Source organism: Mycteria americana, chromosome 5 (assembly GCF_035582795.1).
Source record: "Mycteria americana isolate JAX WOST 10 ecotype Jacksonville Zoo and Gardens chromosome 5, USCA_MyAme_1.0, whole genome shotgun sequence".
NCBI classification, from domain to species: Eukaryota; Metazoa; Chordata; class Aves; order Ciconiiformes; family Ciconiidae; genus Mycteria; species Mycteria americana.
The window spans coordinates 50,025,513-50,045,574 of record NC_134369.1 but is presented as its reverse complement, the minus strand read 5'-3'; the positions used below and the strand labels follow the sequence as shown (position 1 = coordinate 50,045,574).

General features: G+C 39.6%; 1 protein-coding gene across 10 annotated transcripts in view; it reads right to left on the bottom strand.

Moving 5' to 3' along the window:
* Positions 1–20,062, bottom strand: part of NRXN3 (neurexin 3) — a 983,905-nt gene that overhangs the window by 577,867 nt on the left and 385,976 nt on the right. For all 10 annotated transcript variants that reach the window (XM_075503346.1, XM_075503345.1, XM_075503342.1 and 7 more), the window contains one exon: positions 3,493–3,612. In XM_075503346.1, the coding sequence (XP_075359461.1) occupies positions 3,493–3,612 (120 nt within the window). The remainder of the gene's footprint in view (positions 1–3,492; positions 3,613–20,062) is intronic.

The window sequence follows — 20,062 nt, the reverse complement described above, 5'->3', positions numbered from 1 at the left end:
AAAGACCATTGACATGGAAAGCTTCAACCCAAGCAGATACAGCTGGACAAACTTAGAAGCAGCTGAAGAGAGTCACATATTTCTGACTCTGCAGAAATTCAAGTGTCAGTACCATTGCAAATGTTTTTAAATCCTGAAATAGTTCTTTACCAAAAATAATAATATTTTAGTTTGAAAAATGCCAGTTCACAGGAACTGAAACTGTATATGGGAAAGTTTGTTCAGACAAACCATCTCACTTCCACTACTGTGATTGTTAGGGGCTGTTTCAGTTTTAGTGTTAGCAAATGAAAATTTCTGATTTTTCCAAACCAGAAGAATTGTAATTTTAAAAAATAAAATAATAAAATTTAAAAATTTAGATTTTATTTCTTAAAAATAAAAATTAAAACTGTTTTTAAATTTAAAAAAAAAATCTTTTAAAAATCATTTTTAAAAAACACTTTTAAAAAAACTCCTGCCTCTTTACTTCAAAAGATTAGAAAAATAAAGTGTAGAGATGTCAAGGACCAAGAGCAAGAAAACTCCTCTCCTTAGCTCTTCTACTCTTAGATAAATGCAAAGAAGAAGTTGTTGCCAGAGTAGAAAAGAAAAGCCAGGGCTGTGAAATCTGGAGTATACTGGAACAGGGAACCCATTAGAAATGGAGTGAGAGAGGTTGGAAGAGGTAAACCCGGAATTTTAGAAGGGGTGAAAAATGAGAAAACTGGGACTGGCTTAAGAGAAATAGCAGTGGTAGTGCAGAAAGTTAGGAGTAGTTCAGTGAAAAGCTGAAAAGGACATGACAGTACAAGACCAGAATCAGGACAGAGATGCCTTTTCTTAAGAAATCATGGAGTGAAACCCAGTGTTTTCTGATCTCATTAGCTGTCAGCCTCACCTGCAGAGTTCTCCTCTAAGTCCTCCACTGTGCTCTGTAGAGAGTATTGTAACTACTACAGCAATCAGCAGCTCTGTAGTTCAAGTGGTAGCAGACAGAAAAAAACCCCAACCTCCACTGCGGTATTTGGGTGCTAGTAAGATGTTGTAGGGAGGAATATGACTGCTATATTTGTGTCTCATTTATCACTGATGTTCTGAGGTCGGGGGGGGGGTGGGTGGGGGGGGGGGGGGGTGGAGGAATGTGGGAGGAGGGTTTTGTGATGAAGCAGCACAATATTGTCCGGAGGAACTGGATTCTGTCTCTCCCTTATATGTCCTGCAGGAAGCCAAGTCAGTCACTTCGTTACAAATTTTTCACAGGTGGTCATTAATTGTCTAGACCTAATTCTCCAAGGAGCAGGGTTGAGTTAATTTACAGGATCCAATTTACAGACATGCTGAATTATTTGTGCATGCAAATGACTGAAAAATCATGCCAAATTGGTACCAAATACATCCAACTTTAATCTGGTGCTTTGTTTCCAAACCTGTAAAATGGGAAAAAGACACCTACTTGATTCATATAACATAGACATGGGAATAAATCCAGTTACAGCTTCTTAGTTCTATATAAACATATTGATGAGTAGCACACAACACACACACACAAAAAGAGAACAACAGCTCTATATTTAGAGCAAAATTTAGTTGGCATGCATTGTTCCAAACAAGCAGTAAGAAAGAATGCGGCAATCAAATAGGTTGTTTATTTTTACTAGGGGCCCAATTTAGACTTCTGATCTATGCCGAAAGACAGCAAGAATCCTGTGGAAAAATCTATGTGACCACATCATTGAAGGCTGTATCATCTGCCCAAGGAAGTGGGATGCAGATTGCACAGAAAATCTTAACTCTGGCTTTTCTGACTTTTGACTTTGCCATGATAGCATTCTTTTAACAGCTATTTTTATCTGTAATGCATCTTATTATGTAATTCATATACATGTACATATGCACATCCTATTTTAGTATAGGATTGTATCATTATCATTTATAAACTCAGTTTCATGAAGAAGAGACTTCAAAAAAAACAGATGGCTTTTTGGAGATTGAGTTGGTAATGCAGAGAGTGCCACCTCATGGTGCTTGCTAAAAAAGCAGATCCAGAAGTATTGTTCTCCTTAAATGCAGAAGTAAACAGGATGACATGTTTACCAGCATGTTTCATTAATTCAGAAAGTTCCCTCTTAAATAAAATTTCATTTTCCTACAAACTAATTTTGACTAAGCCTCCGCCAATTCCAACAAGGAGGGAAAGATTATTCTTTTATATGCTTCTGATTCTCTCTTGCAAATTCTCAGCCTATATAGTACAGCATATATTTACTTCAGAGGGAAAATATATATCAAGTCATTTTCCTGCAAACCCACTTCTTTGGGCTTATTTCAAAATCCTGACTCATGGCTTTCCAAATAATCTAATTACCACATTACTTAAAATTAATTGCATTCACACAGTAGAAAGAACTTTTTGCAGAGATACGATATAGTATTCTGGCACTGCCTATGGCAGCCGTTCCTTCTAGTCGCCTTCTGAGTAGAAGCTACTCGGAAGAGAGGACGTCAGCATTTGGCGAAACAGCATGGGTCACAGCTAAATGAACATATCCATATCAGTGTTGCATCCAGGGTTACCATTCTTTGTGATTCTATTATCAGCCTTCAGACTCCTGGTGTTTTCCTCCAAAACCCAGTTCCTACAGTTACATACAGCTGTAAGAATTTTAGACCTTTAAAAAAAGAAAAATAAGTTTCTGGCTCTTGCAGCTGTGAGGAAATGGACCAGAAAAGCATCACCTCTAAAATTTTGTAATGAAAAAAAGATCAATCTAAAGTACCTTGATCATTTCAATGCAAATCTCATAACTTGGGAGACACCAGCTTTCCTGAGTGATTGATCTTTTCTTCTGCCCTTCAACTACATTTGTCTACAGAAAGAAGCAGGAGCTCAAAAAAGCTGTCAGGGAATGCATGGCGGGGGGGGGGGGGGGGGGGGGAAGGGAAGGACTGACACACTCTGTGTGTTATGATATGATATACTCTGGTGAGTTAGGGTCCTCCCTAACCTCTAAAATGAAGTTGGGAACAAATTGCTCTATTTGTTTTTTCTTCTGGATGGCTCTGAGCCATGAGCTATTCTCTAACACATCTATCAAATGCGGGTTTACCATCGGGGAAAAGTTTGTGCAGAGGAGAGATTTAGAAAGCCTTGGTTTTGATTCCACAGCATTGAAAACCGCCACATTTGCAGCTCAGGAATGAGTATATTCACAGTATACCCCAAACAGAGCCTGGCACAAGAGACTGCTGCTTAGCACCTCTGCATTCTTAGGTACGTGCAAGCTCACCTATCCCCTAATCCCACATTTTGTATTGCCATAGTTGTCTCAGAAGTTTCTGGTGCTGGGCTAAGAACAGTTAGTCTCTCGGAACGGAACATTAGTTTTCAATATGGGGGGGGGGGGGGGGAGGGGAAGATACACACAAGAACAGGGAGAATGGGTGTAACAGCAAAGACTGTGAACAGATACACAAAGATAATGACAAAAAATACTCATGCGTCACACTTACCCTCAGCAACATCGTCATCCACCATCAGCTTGAGGCTCTTTCCTCGCCGAACTACCCGGACAGTGTGCCACTCGTTGTCATTGAGTTTCTGCCCAGCATAAAGAGTTTCAGGTCCCTTGCCTGGGGATGGTGATAGGTACAACAGTTAAAGCCAGACCGCCAATTAGTTTAGTATTTGCTCAATGGGAAAAGTCACCAAAATCAACCCGGTGTGATACAGACTAGTAGATTGTGTAGGTGTATTATGACCTGTAATCAACCCTCACACCTACACCTTCCCAGCTCAGAGGGAAGCCAGGGTCACAAACTCTTGCACTCGGTGAAGTGTCTTCCTCCACAGAGCCCAGAGGTCACATGCATTTACAACAGGATAGAAATCTCTCTTGTGCTATGGTATTCATTTCCAAACGTCACATTGTACAGGGCACTGCAGTATTAGAAAAACAAGCTGGTGATAGAAATGTTTCTAGAGTGGAGCCATTACACCAGAATTTTGCTCTCCTAAGAATCTGGATTTGCAACAGCCCCAAGGTGCTTGGGATTCTTTCAAAGTTAATCACACCAGTCTAGCAACACTTAGGTATCAAACACCAGGCTGGTTTCAGTCTTTCAGTCTCAAAACCAAAACAAACAAAAAAACCCCCCACCCACAAAAAAAACCCCAAACAAACACAAAACCCACCACACAAACAAAACACCCACGAAACCTCAAACCTCACCCCCCAAATTTTTTTTCTTTTTTTTTTTTTTTTTTTTCTTTTTTTTTTTTTTTTTTTTTAATTAAAACCACAGAAAGACAACCACTCACCAACCTGGCTGATTGCTTTAAGGTTCTTTGGCAAAGCAGCCTGGCTATAAGGTGCTTACTTCACCCCCTGAATTACAGGTCAAAAGGGAAAGAGGAGCCCTTTCTTCTCCAAAAGGTAAAACCACAGTTGCCCTTGCTAACAATGCTCCTGGGAAAACAGCATTAGTGCTACCCATATTTGTCCAGTTTTGCTGCTCACCCGTCACAGTTGACAGGCAATTACTTAAAACATTAATTTTCCAGGTTACAGGACTGGAACACCTCACCCATGTCAAATGGTAAGTGAAATCGAGCAATGTTGTGTGCTAAATTAAAAGCATCTATGCTCATTTCAGTACAGTACTAGCGTGTTTTTTGACACAAGTATATCAGAGAAATGCAGAATGAGGACAGCAGAACTTGTTGCACATCAGGTCTGGGCCTATTGCCCAAACTAGCAAAAAGGGAACCCAAGAAAGAAAAAGCAAGACACATTGAACATATTGAAAGAGACAGGACAGGGACAATGAGAGGCACTGCTACAGCTCAGTGTACTGCACTGGTAAAACTAACATCAGATATGCAGATTATTTCTCTGTGTTTGTTCAACACAAGCAAATCAATCTTTTTATTCGGATAGGCCACAAACAGCATTTATTTTGACCAGTTTTCAAGAGACTGGTTATGTAGCACAGAAGAACATGTTGTACATGTCTTCAAGCGAAACTCTGCACAAGGGGATGCACCCACTTTGATCTGTGTCATGGTGTGGACTAACAAGTAAGAGTAGCATATTCCATAGTGAGACAGAATTGATGGAAGGGATAGGAAAAACATCCAGGGACTTTACATAGGCCACAGTATGCACACTGCCTAATTAGCAACATTACTGTAACGGATTCTTACTGAGGGGGAACATGGGCAAAGAAGGTGGTGTCTCATTCAGCTAGGATAACATGTGTAGTAGTGGAATCCTATGGAAGGAGAACAAAGCAAAATTAATATTCTGTTCTTCTCCTTAAAGGATCATGCAGTTCACATTAATAAAAAATTAGTTTAATACCCTTTCAAATAAGCCCATTGCTAGCCAATTTTAACATAGAGCAAGAGGAAAAAATGTTTTTCTACATTGACCTGAAAAAATAAGAGTCATTCTGGGATTAAAAGGACAGGGAGTCATATATTGCAGTTACAGAGAATTTCTCCTTAACAGGAGAAACCCGTAACCTCTGCAGTTCCTCACCCATGTGTCAAACTCACACTGTACCACAAATGTAAATCCAGCTGTACACGGCAGCTAGATCATGGCCAGAAAGCTTAAGTTCTTTGGAGCCAGACAAGCAAAACTCTATTAAATAGAGCCCAATAAAGTTATGCTAGATTTACATCAGTGAGTGAGTACATTTTATCCCAGAGCACATATCACAAAATGATGTCTCTGGATGGCCAGCAAAATTATTGCCTACATCAAAATCCACTGCATCAGTTACTATAATTCCACACAGCCACTTCCCAGACAGGAAGATAAAGGAGTTCATCTGGACCTGTGTGTTTTTATAATCCCACCTGAAAGCACGGGCAGGGAGGAAGGGGAAGCAAATACTTTTTAAAAATCCTTTTCCACAGGTCTAGAGCTATGGAGGGCTCAGCCAAGAGAAACAGTCAGGTGTGCTGACTTTGCTTACCTGACAACACAACACTTTCTATGCAGCTGCTCTGTGTTCAACATGGTTGAGTAACTCAAAGTTGCTGACCTTCTAGTTCCTGCTTTTCAACCCTAGCCAGACAATATAGGGGTCAGCCAAAACGGGCTGGTTTGGCTTGTCATTGCTATCTTGATGCCCACTGTAACACTTTCAAAACAAAACCGTGACACCAATAGAAGTTAGCTGACTAGATTCTCAGAAAATGTAGCTTAATGAATTCACAAATAAATGAGTAGAAATTTTCAGCTTTCCAACTTCTTTTTCCAAATGAATAAGGTTGTCTACAATTGAGATTGCTATTTAGAAGTAACTGGTTAATAGTTTGGGCTAATGAATTTGAAAATTAAGCACCATGGATGCAAATTATTTCATGTTATCTACGTCCATGTCTTGATCAGCTAATTTAGTTCCTTATCAGTAGAAAAAAAAAAATTAGGAGTTTTTAATATTTTTGTTCACTCACAAACCTCCATTTTGTATGCAACAGTGGGCATTGGCTTCTTTTGCTAGGGTTACCCAAATAGCACTACATACAAAAATTCAATACACGAGCATGCTCAAGAGCATTCAGATAAGTTTTTAAAATCAGTTTTTAAAATTTGAGTTTAAAAAGTGTTAAACATTATTTTACTCTATTTAAACTGTTTTCTTTTCAAATGCTTTCAAGACATTTATGCAGCAGGTGGGTTGACCTGAAAAGCAGCAAAATTGTGCCTCCATTTTTCATTTGCACACTGTCAGTTGAATTGCTGCTCCCTGTGTAAGCTCCCACTGAATTCCAAGTGGTTCCAGGAACTGTGTATAGAGGGACTCCCGCATCTAGAAGCTAAAATTCATTTCATTTAGCATGATTACTATGTGCTGTTACTATATAGACATTTACGTCTGATCAATTTTTAAAAGACAACTTGAAGATTCCTAATCCAACAACTGCAGATGCTGGGGAGAATATAAAGGAAATGGGCCACATGTAGCAGAAGGATAATACTCTCCCTAAGTACCATCTCCTACCCAGTAAGGCATTTCTGTGGTCTTAAAACTAAACACACAGAACCAAGTGTTTAGATCAAAGTTGGTGGGGTTTTTGTTGTTTTGTAGGTGTTTGTTTTTTCCTCCTTTCAAGCTATCTGCACCTACATCACCCTTCAACTAGGATAATCCAGATGTAGGAGGAAGCAAAGCTAACCTTAGCAGGACGGAGAAAAATAGTCAAAGACTTATATCTTCCCTTCGTGTGACAGGGGGTTTGGGGGGGGGGTTTGTTTTGTTTGTTTGTTTTTTTACAATCAAAGATGGAAAGACAGGAACTCTTGCAGCAATATTACAAGCTGGATCCTTGGAAACACTCTATTTATACTACTTCTGATGAGATGGCAGTTGGGCATTAGGTAATTTTTGCAATTTATTTTTATGAGTGAGAAGAGTAAAAGACAACATAACAGGAAAAACAGTAAGAAAGGTTCTACTGTAGCAATAACTTAATAGTTAAGCTGCCAGAGCATGACAGCTTAACTGGTGTCTCTGGCCTTCTTGGTCATTTCATCCCCCTTCCTGATGTCCTCTAAGGAACTGTATATCACACAGAATTGATCACTACCCCTCATTTTCAAACTCAAATGAGGCAGACTAGTACATATTCCTTTGGTGCTTTGCAGTGGCAAACACTACTTAATCAGAAGCAAAAATATCTCTCTTGGGCATCCCCATATTCTGGACACTAGTCAAGCTATAGTTCAGGCTTCTTGAGCAAATATTACTTGATTCAGCTGCAGCGACTCTTCCTCATGCTCTCATGAATCCATTGACACCTACTCAAAACTTGTGTGCATATTGTTCATAAAAAACAACTAGTATATGCTTTCAAACATGGAAGAACTCCATCCAATCTGCCCAGGATGTCCCAATCATTATCTCTATATCAAAGGTGCACTGCTGCTAATTAATAGCTTGGCCCAAATAGACTATATAAAACTGCCAAGAATAGACATGCCGAAGTATAAAGAATCAAAAAGTAGTTCATGCCTTCTGAAAATGCCAAGTTGCTTTCCATCTGGCCCCCAAGAACTCGTTCATTTAGAACAAACAACTGGTCAGAGGGATGCAATTAAAACAATAGCTCTGAAAACACCAGCTGTTATCCACCTGCAGTAGTTAACAGCACACAGAATTTCCCTCCTATGAAAGGCAAAGAAGAAAGAGGGTTAATCCCCTCACAAGTTCCTCACAGGTGGATCAAAAAGTGTGCTTTTACCCTTGGTGCAGGCTGCCATTATCTGATCCATTTATGATTTAAATGACCTTCATGAAACCAGGCTATCTTCATTATTGCATATCTTATCCAACATTACAGAAGAGGTCAAACATTCAAGTCTACAGAACGGCAGAAGAGATGACCAGAAAGGACATTGCCAGATTGATGAGAATATAAAAGGCTCTTCCTCATTACAATTACAATGATAAATAATTCTACAGTGATACACTAATGCTTTTTAGAGAAGACCCTCAGTAACAATAAAAAGGTTTTATCTGCTTTTTTCTTTATAATTAAAATGCTCAGCTGCCATCTCAGCTGTGTTCAGTGGCAAGATGAATTTTTGTGTCTGTTCTATACCAGGCAAAATCCCTCAGGAATGCCAACAGCATCCCAAGGCAGGGAGGGGCTGGGAAGGTTCTTTGCCCTTTTTTTTTTTTTTTTTTGGGGGGGGGGGGGGGGGGGGGGAGTGGGGGAGGAGGGGGCAGCAGCATTAGTTGTTTTTACTTACACTTTCACAAAATGACCAGAGAAGTTGTGATTCACTGTGACAAACATGTGCACACAGATTTGTGAAACGTGAGAATGAATCATGCGACAAGCTGGACAAATTCTCTCAAAGCTTACAAGAAACTGATCCACTCTATTTAGACGTTATTCAGCAATTCCCTAAAGATTATTCAGATGCAACTAGTACAACCATAGGGTGGGATTCTTCATTGTAGCCCCAACAGTGTGGCACAGAAGAGGGAGGTTATGAAGCCAATGCCTCACCCATTTCTCATCCCCAATGATATTAATAGTGCTTTGGAATATAATTGTCTTATATATACAGACTATATATTTAGTAATATACATGAAATAATTATGCATAGTTATGCAATATGGCAGATTTTATGCAGCTGTTACCATATTAAAACACATAATTCTCTTTTCCATATATCGTCTTTTCAAAAGATAGGCAGAAGATATTCTAGGTCCAACGATATTTAGCCACAATTTCTACAAGCAGGTTTGAACATGGCAGGGGAGGGGGGGAAAGGGGGAAGAAATGAGTTTAAGGACAAAGACACTGCCAATTATTCACACACCTTCATGGCTTCCTGATACGTAGCAAGTTCCTACAAAGGATAGGGCAAATTTCAAAATGCAAGCATGGCTCAAAACCAGAGCTGGCAATTGCTCTGAAAACCTTCAATATCTTTTGGTCTTGGTTGAATATAAGTCAGTAGTGTAAATTTTGTTGGGTGTTTTCAGGCAGCACTAGTATGGACGAAGTGTTTTAGGAAGGTCTTTTTCTTGACCGGGATCCACTGTCCAACTCCAGGAGCATTGTTAATTGCTAGGAAACAACTGGCAACCCCAGACTCTCAGTACATTGCAGACATTCATGTAAATATTCCAGTCAAATCAACACATATTCACATACATACATGCTTGTTTTGCTCATATACAGGTTTTAGAATCCCCCTTTTCAAGAAAGCATTAGCTGCCAACTAGGAATAAGCAGTTGCACTTTCCTACAGATAGTCAATACTTTCATTGAGGACCTTACCTGCACCAACCTTTCCATTTCCTCAAGAAACAGGATCACCTCCATGTACTACCCCACATTAAACAAAACATAACATACACTTACAAAACAAATGCTTTTAACAGGGTTTACAGAAAACTTATGTTTACAGCTTTACAGAGTGGCTTCATTGGGAAATCAATAAAGTTGAGCATGATTTATACCAGCCTACCCAGAAACAAAGTTTAATTATTTACATTCACACAGCAATAAAAAGTGCATACGCAAAATACTTTAAATACCCACAGAATCAATTAGCCTCACAAGTACAAATAAGAATCCCCCCCCAACAGCCAAACTAATCAAGTGCATGGAATTAACTCAGGAAATAAATGAAAAGTAGCAAGACCACCCTACTACACTACTAGTTCTCTCAGAAACATACCTGAGTCTCCCTATAAACTTGACAAAAAAATAAGTTAAGCTGTGTTTAACTATTTGGATACAATCCATTTTAAAATGCCTTTACAAAAAAACCCCACCCAACCAAAACCCTTATTTAAAAAAAAAAAAAAATAAAATTGTTCCTTGCTTTTGGTATAAATACATGTAGCACCATATTGAGTGACTGTTGCTTTCATTTACAGGCACTCTGGCCAACAGCTGTAATAATACTCAACATGGATTCAGGCAGCATTCAACATGATTGCAGCTTGTTCATAAGGCTCTTAAACAAGACTTAATGCAGAAGTTACGCTATGTGCCTTTTACTTGATGTGAATATAATTTGTGATTAAAAACAAAAAAAAAGAGATGATTTGATTGCATATACGGTACAGGTCACACCTGGCACAAATTGCACTTGTGTTTAGGTTTTTACATCAAGGGCAGTGGGTTATTCTCCTTGTTTGCCTCAGTTTCAATGCTGCTGAATTTTAACACTTTTAGAGACTACATAACAACTGTGTATCTCTACAGCAGAATAATTTTTAACAGGTATCAGGAAAGTATTTGTGTTAACAGAAAATTGATCCCTCCTAAAAGTCTTTAAATAGGAGATTGCAATTTCAGTGAAAGGATGTTTAAGTTCTTCCAAAGAAAATTTTATTCTGACTTAGAAAACAGTCAAAAGGTTTCAACTTCAAGCTAAATGAAAAAGTTTTCAGCATTTAAAAGTAAAATAAAGTTTTTTTTATTATCTATTCAAGATATTATTCATTTTTCATGGTACTAGCTCCCTCAATAAAAATAGGAAAACATCTATTTCCACTTTTAAAGAAAGGGATTTTATTTTATATTCACAACTAGCAGGGAGGTCAAAAAAGGGCATGGAAGTATGAAAAAAATAATTCATGATTTCAAAAAAAAAGTGATCATGCTTTTAAAATTAAGATTTACAACAGTTTAATTAAATTAATTTCAAAGCGATTTCAGTCAGACTGGCTCTACCTTTGTTTTTAGATAGGGCTGTCATACAAAACACTTCACATTGGCCAGAACACCATATACTTCTGCTCCTAACAGATCAGGGCAACAAAAGCTTCAGCGTAGGTATAAAAACCTCAGAAGCTGCTATATTGTGACTCATCTACAATTCGCCTAAGGAAATATTTGTACACACTAGATTTTCAGAGAGCAAAGCTCAAGAGAACTATTAGTGTAAGCTCGGCAGCAAGGCACTCACAGGAGCAGCTTCTACTACAGGGACCACAGAGAGCAGCCACTAGAGGGAAACAATCACATTCACTAAAGCTGCTACTTAGGCAGTTTTAAGTACTCCAATTCCTTTGTACTTATATAAAGTGTTGCTTTCCAGAGTTTCACCTGCTGATATATTTTGCTTTCAGGATGACTACACCTCAGTGATGAATAAAATAACTCTAGAACTTCAACCCAGATTCGCCCCCTTAGTAGCAAATACCTGTTCTCTTCAGGTATATTCATTTAACAGATGCAGTTTGCCACCCAAGAAATGAATCTATGGCCCAAGAAACATGCAAAATCTCATGAGGTTTTACCGTAGGACAGAAATTTAAACCAACTATTACAGCAACAATTATGCACAGACTTTTGCAGACCACAACAGTAATAAAGAGGTAAAGAGATCCTATTTTAAGACAGCTTTACATTTTATTACCTTTCCAGTGATACAGTGCTAATGAAAGCAAGATGCAGGCATGACAAAGCTAGAGATTTAATTCTTCTGTTTATTCCTGGGTAGATATAATAGTACAGGTATCAAAACCAAACAGATTCTCACTAATCCCATCAAGGTATCTTACTTGAAACATAGATGGACTGTGCTACCAACAGTAAGACAACTGGAGTTTCTCTTCCTGTTTAGTTTCAAATCTCACCATAAATGCTACAAAACAAGGGAATTAATCATAATTATAGTGAGAAAAAGATGCTGGAGATGAGGCTGAGGCAACTGGAGTGAGCCATATCATGTATCATGCAGGCATGCACATAAAGGCAATGAAATCATTTGACTGCTTACTGCCTGGATGAGATTCAAACTACTTCTCTCAAAGAGGAAAAAACATAAATCAAATGTATGGGTCTCTAAACCAAGTACCCTCAAAGGCTCTTTGCTTCTGTTATGTAAGGAACTACATTAAAGCAGGCTGCAGAAGCCCGTATCATCCCATTTGGTGAGCCTTCTCATGCTCTAATTGCCTCTATTATTTCATTGGAAGGAATTATTTGAATTTTGGAATTATCTGATTATTGTTGTAGAGTTTTTTGTGCTTTTTTTTTTTTTTTTTAAAAAAGTATTATAGCAGCTACTTCTCATCTAACCCTGAAAAGCAATGAGATCAGAAAGCAAGACAAATCAGTCAAGATGTGGCAATACAGTGCCTTACAGTAATTGCAGATATACGTCTTCCAGGAAAGGATCACAGACCACTTTCTAACAACAGGATAGAATCTTTGTCCCCCTCTTTCAGAACACAGAAAACACTCGCAAAGAAAGGGACTCCCCAAAGACACATTTGACAGTTGAACAGACAGTTGAGTCAGAGAAAAAAACCCAGATCTTTGAAGCTCCAATCCCAAATATTGCATTAAAAAGAAAAAGTTGTTTAGGACACACTGCACGGTCCTCACTAACAGCACAGTATAAGAACAGAAGGCAGACCTGCTACCAACACTTCTTTATTCAGATACCAAGGGCAAAGACCAGCAGCATCACGCATTCAGGACCTAAACTTCTTTCCATTTAAGGTACCTTTCTTTGTGGCACCCGAGTGCCTGAGGTGTTACAAATGCACACAGAGTTATCTCCATGGTTGCTAGGACTATTACATGAACTAGCTGTAACCTCCCTCTAAGAGCATAACAGCATCACAGAAATTATGTCCAATTATGATTACAAAAGCAGCAGGATTCCAGTCTTCTGCAGGGGGTGCAAAACACTGCATACACTCTTGAGGTTTAGTTCTCTTTTTTTGCAATGCTACCTCCATTCTGAAGCTTGCCACTCTTTTTTCGATCTACGGTGCCAGCTGAGTAGTTTTTAAATTCTCCATTGCATATTAGCCAGTATTTATAAGTCTACTGAGAACCCCACATGTACTGGGAGGGAGAACATCAGTTGCATATAAATTATACTATTAACAAATACAAACAGCAACCAAAATTTGCAAGTGGAGACCTCGTGGTTTCAGATGTTACTGGTAAACTGTGTGTACATAACTGGTAATGCATGTTGGTCCCCTTTGTCTGAACTGAGAAACTCTGGTGAGAAAGTTGGTAAGTGGTACTTGGACTTACATGCAAGAGCCTCTTTACTTTGCTTAAGGAGCTATTGAGGAAGGATCAAATGCTTCTGGAAAGCTGAGGGAACAGTAGTGCAGACTGGAGTGTTTAATGTTAAAGGCATTTAAAAGCTTAACCATCTCAAAGGGGTGTCTTTCACATGAAATACAATAGACCTTAGCTGCTGTTACTTTTTGAATAGTCATTGACTATTCTCCTGTCCCTTTAATAGGAATGGTTAGCAGAAGATAATGACTACGTGGCACAACACAGATGATACTATCCTGACTGAAATTCCTCCTGATATTTCATAGATAGAGCATTGGTATGTATTTTACCTATTTAAGATAAGCCACATTTCAGTAATGACTATACATTTCCAGGTTACATACCAGATAACACGTATGACCCAGCAAAAACACTTTATGGGAAAGTTTTACTGAATTGGCCTGTACAAGGACTATAGACATAGGACAGTCTCTCCAAATGCCCCCTTGTCCTTTCTCTTCAAGCTGTAAGTTAAACCCTTCTTTTTGGTTGCCATCCTTTAAGTCTTTCATTTATATCTTAGCATTTACAGAATTCCTCATTTTTCCAGGACACTACAATGCTAATGCATCCTCAAAATAAGGTTGGGGAATACTGCTGACCACATTTTGTGATGCAGAAACTGAGACAAAGTTGCATTGTCAAAAGCATCACAACAAAAGCTTGGTCCCTCTTGAATAAGTGTTTTCCTTTCCCTTTAGCAAACTTTGCAAAACTGGATAAAACCTAATTGAAATTTGGAAGCCAGATCTGCTCTGACTGCTGACTTTAAAGATTAAGACACATCCAGCAGCCAAGAAGCTGGTTAGAAGTCTAGCTGCAAATTATTTGTTTAGTTCCAAAAACCTCTCAGCAGTTCTTTTACATACTCCCAGAAGAACTGGGACCCCACTAGCAGAAACCCATCTGAGTCATAGCAACAAGATCTGTATCCACTGATGAAAACCCTCCTCGGATGCTTTACAGATACCACCAATCTCCAGTCTACTGGTAGCACACACTGGTTCCTTTTACCTGAACTGAGAAACCCAGATGAGAAGGAGGACAAGTGGTACGTAGACCTACATGCAAGAGACTCCTTATTTAGCTTAAGGAGCTATCATGGGAGGATCACCTGCTTCTGGAAAGCTGAGGGATCAGCAGTGCACACTGAAGGATAGTTGAGGATTTACAGATAAAGACGACATCTGAGGCAAATATTGAGAACTCCTTTGAAATTCAGATTTTAAAGTCACAGCTTTCATGTCAGCTAAGGAGCATGTAAAAGGAAAAAATGCCCTGGGAGAAGAAGGAGAGAGAATGATAAAGCTAAGCACGTGTGGCTTTAAGCACATCCACACCTCTCTGCCCCCAGAGCTCCCAATGACAGTGTCTATTATCCAAACTGATGCCATCCCTCTTCTCAAACATACCTCCTGAGTCACTCAATTTCATACATATGCCTTTATACAAATCCTGTATATTTCATACAACATCCACGTGTAATTCTAGTATCACTAAAGTTAGATAGGATTACACCAGAGAATCAATTGGAAGGAATCATTCTAAAACAGCCGCAGACCAAGAGAAAAGAGAAAACAGAAAGCCAGCAGATCTCTTCCCACCAGGAAGTAGACTTATTCCTGGAAAGGTACTACTAGTGTTTGGGGGTCTCTTTTTCTTGCCCAACACAGAGAAGTTAATGCTCGCTTTAAAAAGACCAGAGCTCTGACAGCAACGTCAGAGTACAAATAATGAATTAAGCACAAGGAAGGAAAGTGGTGACTTTATAGCTCCCGAGATCAATTGATGTCTGTGCATGTTCATCAGCCATCTGGGTTACAAGGGTTATCAATTCTTATGCAGCACACTTAAAATAGTAGTAGTAGCCAGAATTGTAAAGTTTCTAAAGAAAAAATAATCTAGTTGTACTGGGATTACATATTAGAGTTCAAGCTGTTCCAGAGACATTTAAGCAACAAGGTTGTTTGACTGTCAAGCAATAGTATATGTCGGCCTCTGGCTAAGTGGTAAAAACAGCAGAATTTGATTAATGGCATAAGCTGGTCACAAACATCTCTCTAGCAGTTTCATTTCCTGTTGAAAGCTTAGTGACAAGCATACTTTGTTTTTCATTGCAAGTTTGGAAAGACATCCTTTTGCTCTGAGAAAACCTTACTTCTGTGTTGCCTTTTAGAAGGCACACACAAAAAAACCAACACAAAACCCCCACAGCCTCTTTATTTCGGTTGTCTGTTAGTGGAGGTAGTGACTGTTACAGGGACGGGCAGATTACACACGCCTCCCTCCCTGTGTATTTTTCCCCACAATGTCTTTATTTCTATCTGGTGAACAGCTGGTGTGCTGCAATGTTGAGCAAACCACTATCTTTCTCTATTATTTCTATCGTTTACAAGAGCACTGTGAGAATTAATCCATGCATGTTTAGAAAGCATTCAGGTCCTATGCAGAACAAATGCTGTAACACCGCTAACATTTATATAGTCCGTACCATCGGCAAATATATTTAAAAACTATCACAGCAGCAGAATATTTACAGATTCTCTTTAAAATGGGGATCTATAGATTCTAGAATCAGCACAAGATAAACACCACAGTAACTAGAAGAGATCATCAAGTCCTGAGTGTCAATCACTTGAGGAAAATGGATTCCCAGGACATAGCACCAGAGTGCTAACACAGGCCATGATACAGATGGTCGAGACTACTATACAGGGCAAGAGTCTTATGCTCTATACAGTTCCCTTGATTTCAAGGGCAATAAGCACTCCCCTCAAGAAGGGTTCTTGGTTGGGGGGGTGTTGGTTTTTTTGTTTTGTTTTTAAATGAAAAAGGATAAGGCACCTTAGGATGATTCATTAAGATTTGCAATCCTATTGCAGAATCAGTCAGGAAAAACAAATGCCATCACTTAGCTCATCACACTGCCGAGAACATTAATTATGTGGGGAAGTAAGGGTTTGACTGATTATTCAAGGCAATAGCCAAGCCTGGAGAATTAGGATTAGACTTCAGAAGGCTGCTGTTCCCAAATCTTGAAAGCACTGGTTCTTCAAGAGTCAGGTTTTTACAGAACTGCTTTCATCTGCAAGTGTTGTATTAGTCTGATCTCACTAGGGTCTTCTAAGATAAAACACTGTGTAGTACTCTGCAGGACCATGGGCCAAATTTGGGGGTTTTTTGTTTGGTTTATTTTTTTAATCTGTATTAGCAATGAATGCTTTCGGTACTGGTTCCTAAACTATTCCCTCTCACTGGTTTGTGAGCTTATATCAAGCACAGCATTTTCAACCAGAAGCCCGAGAAGAAGCTGGATGGCCTGTATGAAACAGAGGGCCAAGAAATTTTCCCCAGTCACCAGCCTGGCATTTATCACTGAGTGGTTAACAGAACTTTTAACACGAAGAGCGCTCAGAAAACTACTAATTGGCGTGCTTCAGATCTGTGTGCTCTTGTCACAGCTTGAGTCTTAATGTCCAGTTCCCTCCGATTTCCTTACTTGGTGACATAGGCCAGCAAAGCACTTCAGTGCCTCGAGGACAGTAATGATTTTGACGTCTTCCCTGCCACCCATCTAGCCCATACCAAAAGGTGGAAGTGAAAGAAGGTAAAGAGAAGGACACAAGTTTAAAACCAAGCCTACCTACCTGCTCTTTGAACAACAACAACAAACCCCAACAAGCAAGAGCCCCAGACCGAGCCTTCTGACCACATCACACGCTATTCTAACCGACACCCCCACCCCCGCCACCCGTCACTGCCTCGGTCCCACCGACGCCCCGTTCCCGCGCTCACGAGCGGAGCGCACGCCAGCCACGCCTTTGCAGACGCGCCCTCTGGCGGTGAAGGAGCGGTAGCACCCGCCCGCGGGGCGACGGCGAGCCTCGGCGGCCCCCGCTCCGCGCTCTGGCGCCCTCTAGCGACCGTCTCCGGCCTTCCGCGCCGCCCGCGGCCGCGAAGCCCCGCAGCGGGTCCGCCGCGGCCTCCGTTACCGCGCAGCGCGGCCGCGGCCGCCGGGTTTACCCCTCCCTTTGGCTATAAAGAGGCCCCAGGTTTTCTATCTCCGCCCCCCCCCCCCCCCCGGAAAAGAAAGAAATAGGTTAAGTTCTGACCCTTTTTCACTGCAAAGATTAATTAACAGTATCTCAAATTGATAGCAGTTCAGTTTTAATAAATGCAGTCCGCATGGAGACAATGGCAGCTTGATTTTCAGAGGTGCTGAACGGGAACTACAAAGCACATCACTCTGGAAAATCAGACAGAAAGGTACATAAATTCAAAGTCTCAATAAATGGCAGGGCGCTGCTAGATTTCATCTCCAATTGTATAGGAAGCACAATGTTTATAGATGCATCGTCTTTCATTTACACCCAAGTCCAGTTTTAAAGCTGCTAAACATCCGTATAATGCAAAGTATGCTTAAAATCAAATAGGTAAATGAAGTTTTACCTATAAACCAAGCCATTTCTACAAGCCTGCAGGCAACCGGGTCATTTCTAATATCGCTTAACGTCACTGTAGTAATTTCAAGCAGGTAGAGAGTAAAAGAAGTGCCAAGTACTGCTGTGATTAGCTGGAATTAAAGGATTTCTAATTTCTCATTCAACATCACTAGCATCACAAAGCAAAACAGCTTCTAGTTTTATACCGATGGTGACTTTTAATGATGTGTCAAATGCAGGCACGTGGTTTCATGCAAAGAACAATAAAAAGACTATTTGTATCAGAACACCAATCTAGGACAACCATCTGGATCAGCAAATTTAGTCTTTTATATTTATAGTCAACTAAGCAATAGCCACATAGTCAAAAATGATGCACAAAACATCTGCTCTCTCACCAACACATAAAGAAATACCCCTTCAGCGTATAAACAAATGGAATGTGAAAATGCACCTTTTCTGTGAATTTCCTCTTCCATAAGCCACATCTGATTACCTACTGAATAATGCTAGCTGACAGAATATAATACCATTTATATCAGATTACGACATTAAGGTGAATATTGATACTATATGCAAACACGTGTGCAGAACAAGAACTGGACCACAGAGGTGCTGCCACAGCACAGATCATATTCGGCATCCAAGGAATACAAAGAACAGGAGGCTTTTTTGGTTCAGTGAACAAAACTGGAAACAGAGGAAGGAAAAGAAAAATCACTTCAGGCCAATCTGAAAATGTCCTTGTTTTTTGGACCAAAAATTGCCCCGCAAAAAACTGACCCAGAAACAGTTCTGTATGGAGTTTTTAAAATTCAAAGCTGAAAAGGGATGAAGTACTCAGTCAATGCCTTCTTTGCTGTGATATTCAATGGTAAGGTCTGCCCTCAGGCCTCCAAAGTTTCTGACATATACAAATTCATGGGACCAGAAAGGCTGCATCCAAGTGTACTGAGGGAGCCAGCCACTGTCGATGCAAGAACACCTTCAACTACCTTTGAAAGGCTGCAGTCGTAGAAGGAGGTCTGAAGTCATCAAAACAATGAAAAGTAAGAAAAATTTTTAAAAGCTGGCCCTGATTTGAGCAGCAAGTTGGACTGCAGACCTCCAGAGACGCCTTTCCAACCTAAATTGTTCTACGAATAGATTTTGTTTCACTGGTAACCAGAAGTTTTTGTTTTCACTGACTGAGAAAGGAGATAATTTTAGAATAAATTAAACATTGAGACATTGTTTAAAATGAAAAGTCAAAATATTTTTATATTAAATGTCATAATATTTTTATGTTTGCCATTTCCTTTTTCATAAACACTTGCCAAGTTCAAACTAAATTCACAAATAGATGCAGTAAACATAAATCTGCACTTTTCAGCTAATAAACTGTTCAAATGAAAACACTTAATCTAGTTCTACTTGGCAGCTGCTTTCAGCAATACTACTGCTGAAAAAATACAAGATATTTGTGAGAAAAACCTCTATTCAGAGAAACTGCATATAAAATTAACTACTTCAGGCAAAGCCTATGGACCTATGTTGCTATTTACCAATATTTATTTAGCTAATCTACTGACCAACATACATAAAAATATTCTTAGCATCAGACATCAAAACCACCAACCACAAGTCTGTATCATCACCCAGGAAGACTGGTCCTGATTAACTTCAGGTCTATAAGCTTCAGCTGATCAGCAGCTCTCCTGTACAATGAGCAGCGATGTTCTGCAACACACTAAAGACAGCCACCTTTTCCACCTAAGTTATTCTTTTGGAATGTATTCTTAAAATGGTATGAATGTTTACAGTATAGTCTCTTACAGAATGATCCCTAAAGAAACAGGTGGATTTTGCATATAAACATCAGTAGAGAAAGAGAGCTTGCCCTTACCAAACTGACCTTGATTCTTTTGGTCTTCATTACTGAGAGATTTGTCAAAAATGCTTCCTACGCTCCTCATCTGTATTCATTGCAGAGATGGCTGCTACAGCCCAATCACTGGCACCATACCACGGAGTAACATGGAGGAAATAGAGTCTCCCCTGAACAGGTATTAAGTCACCCAC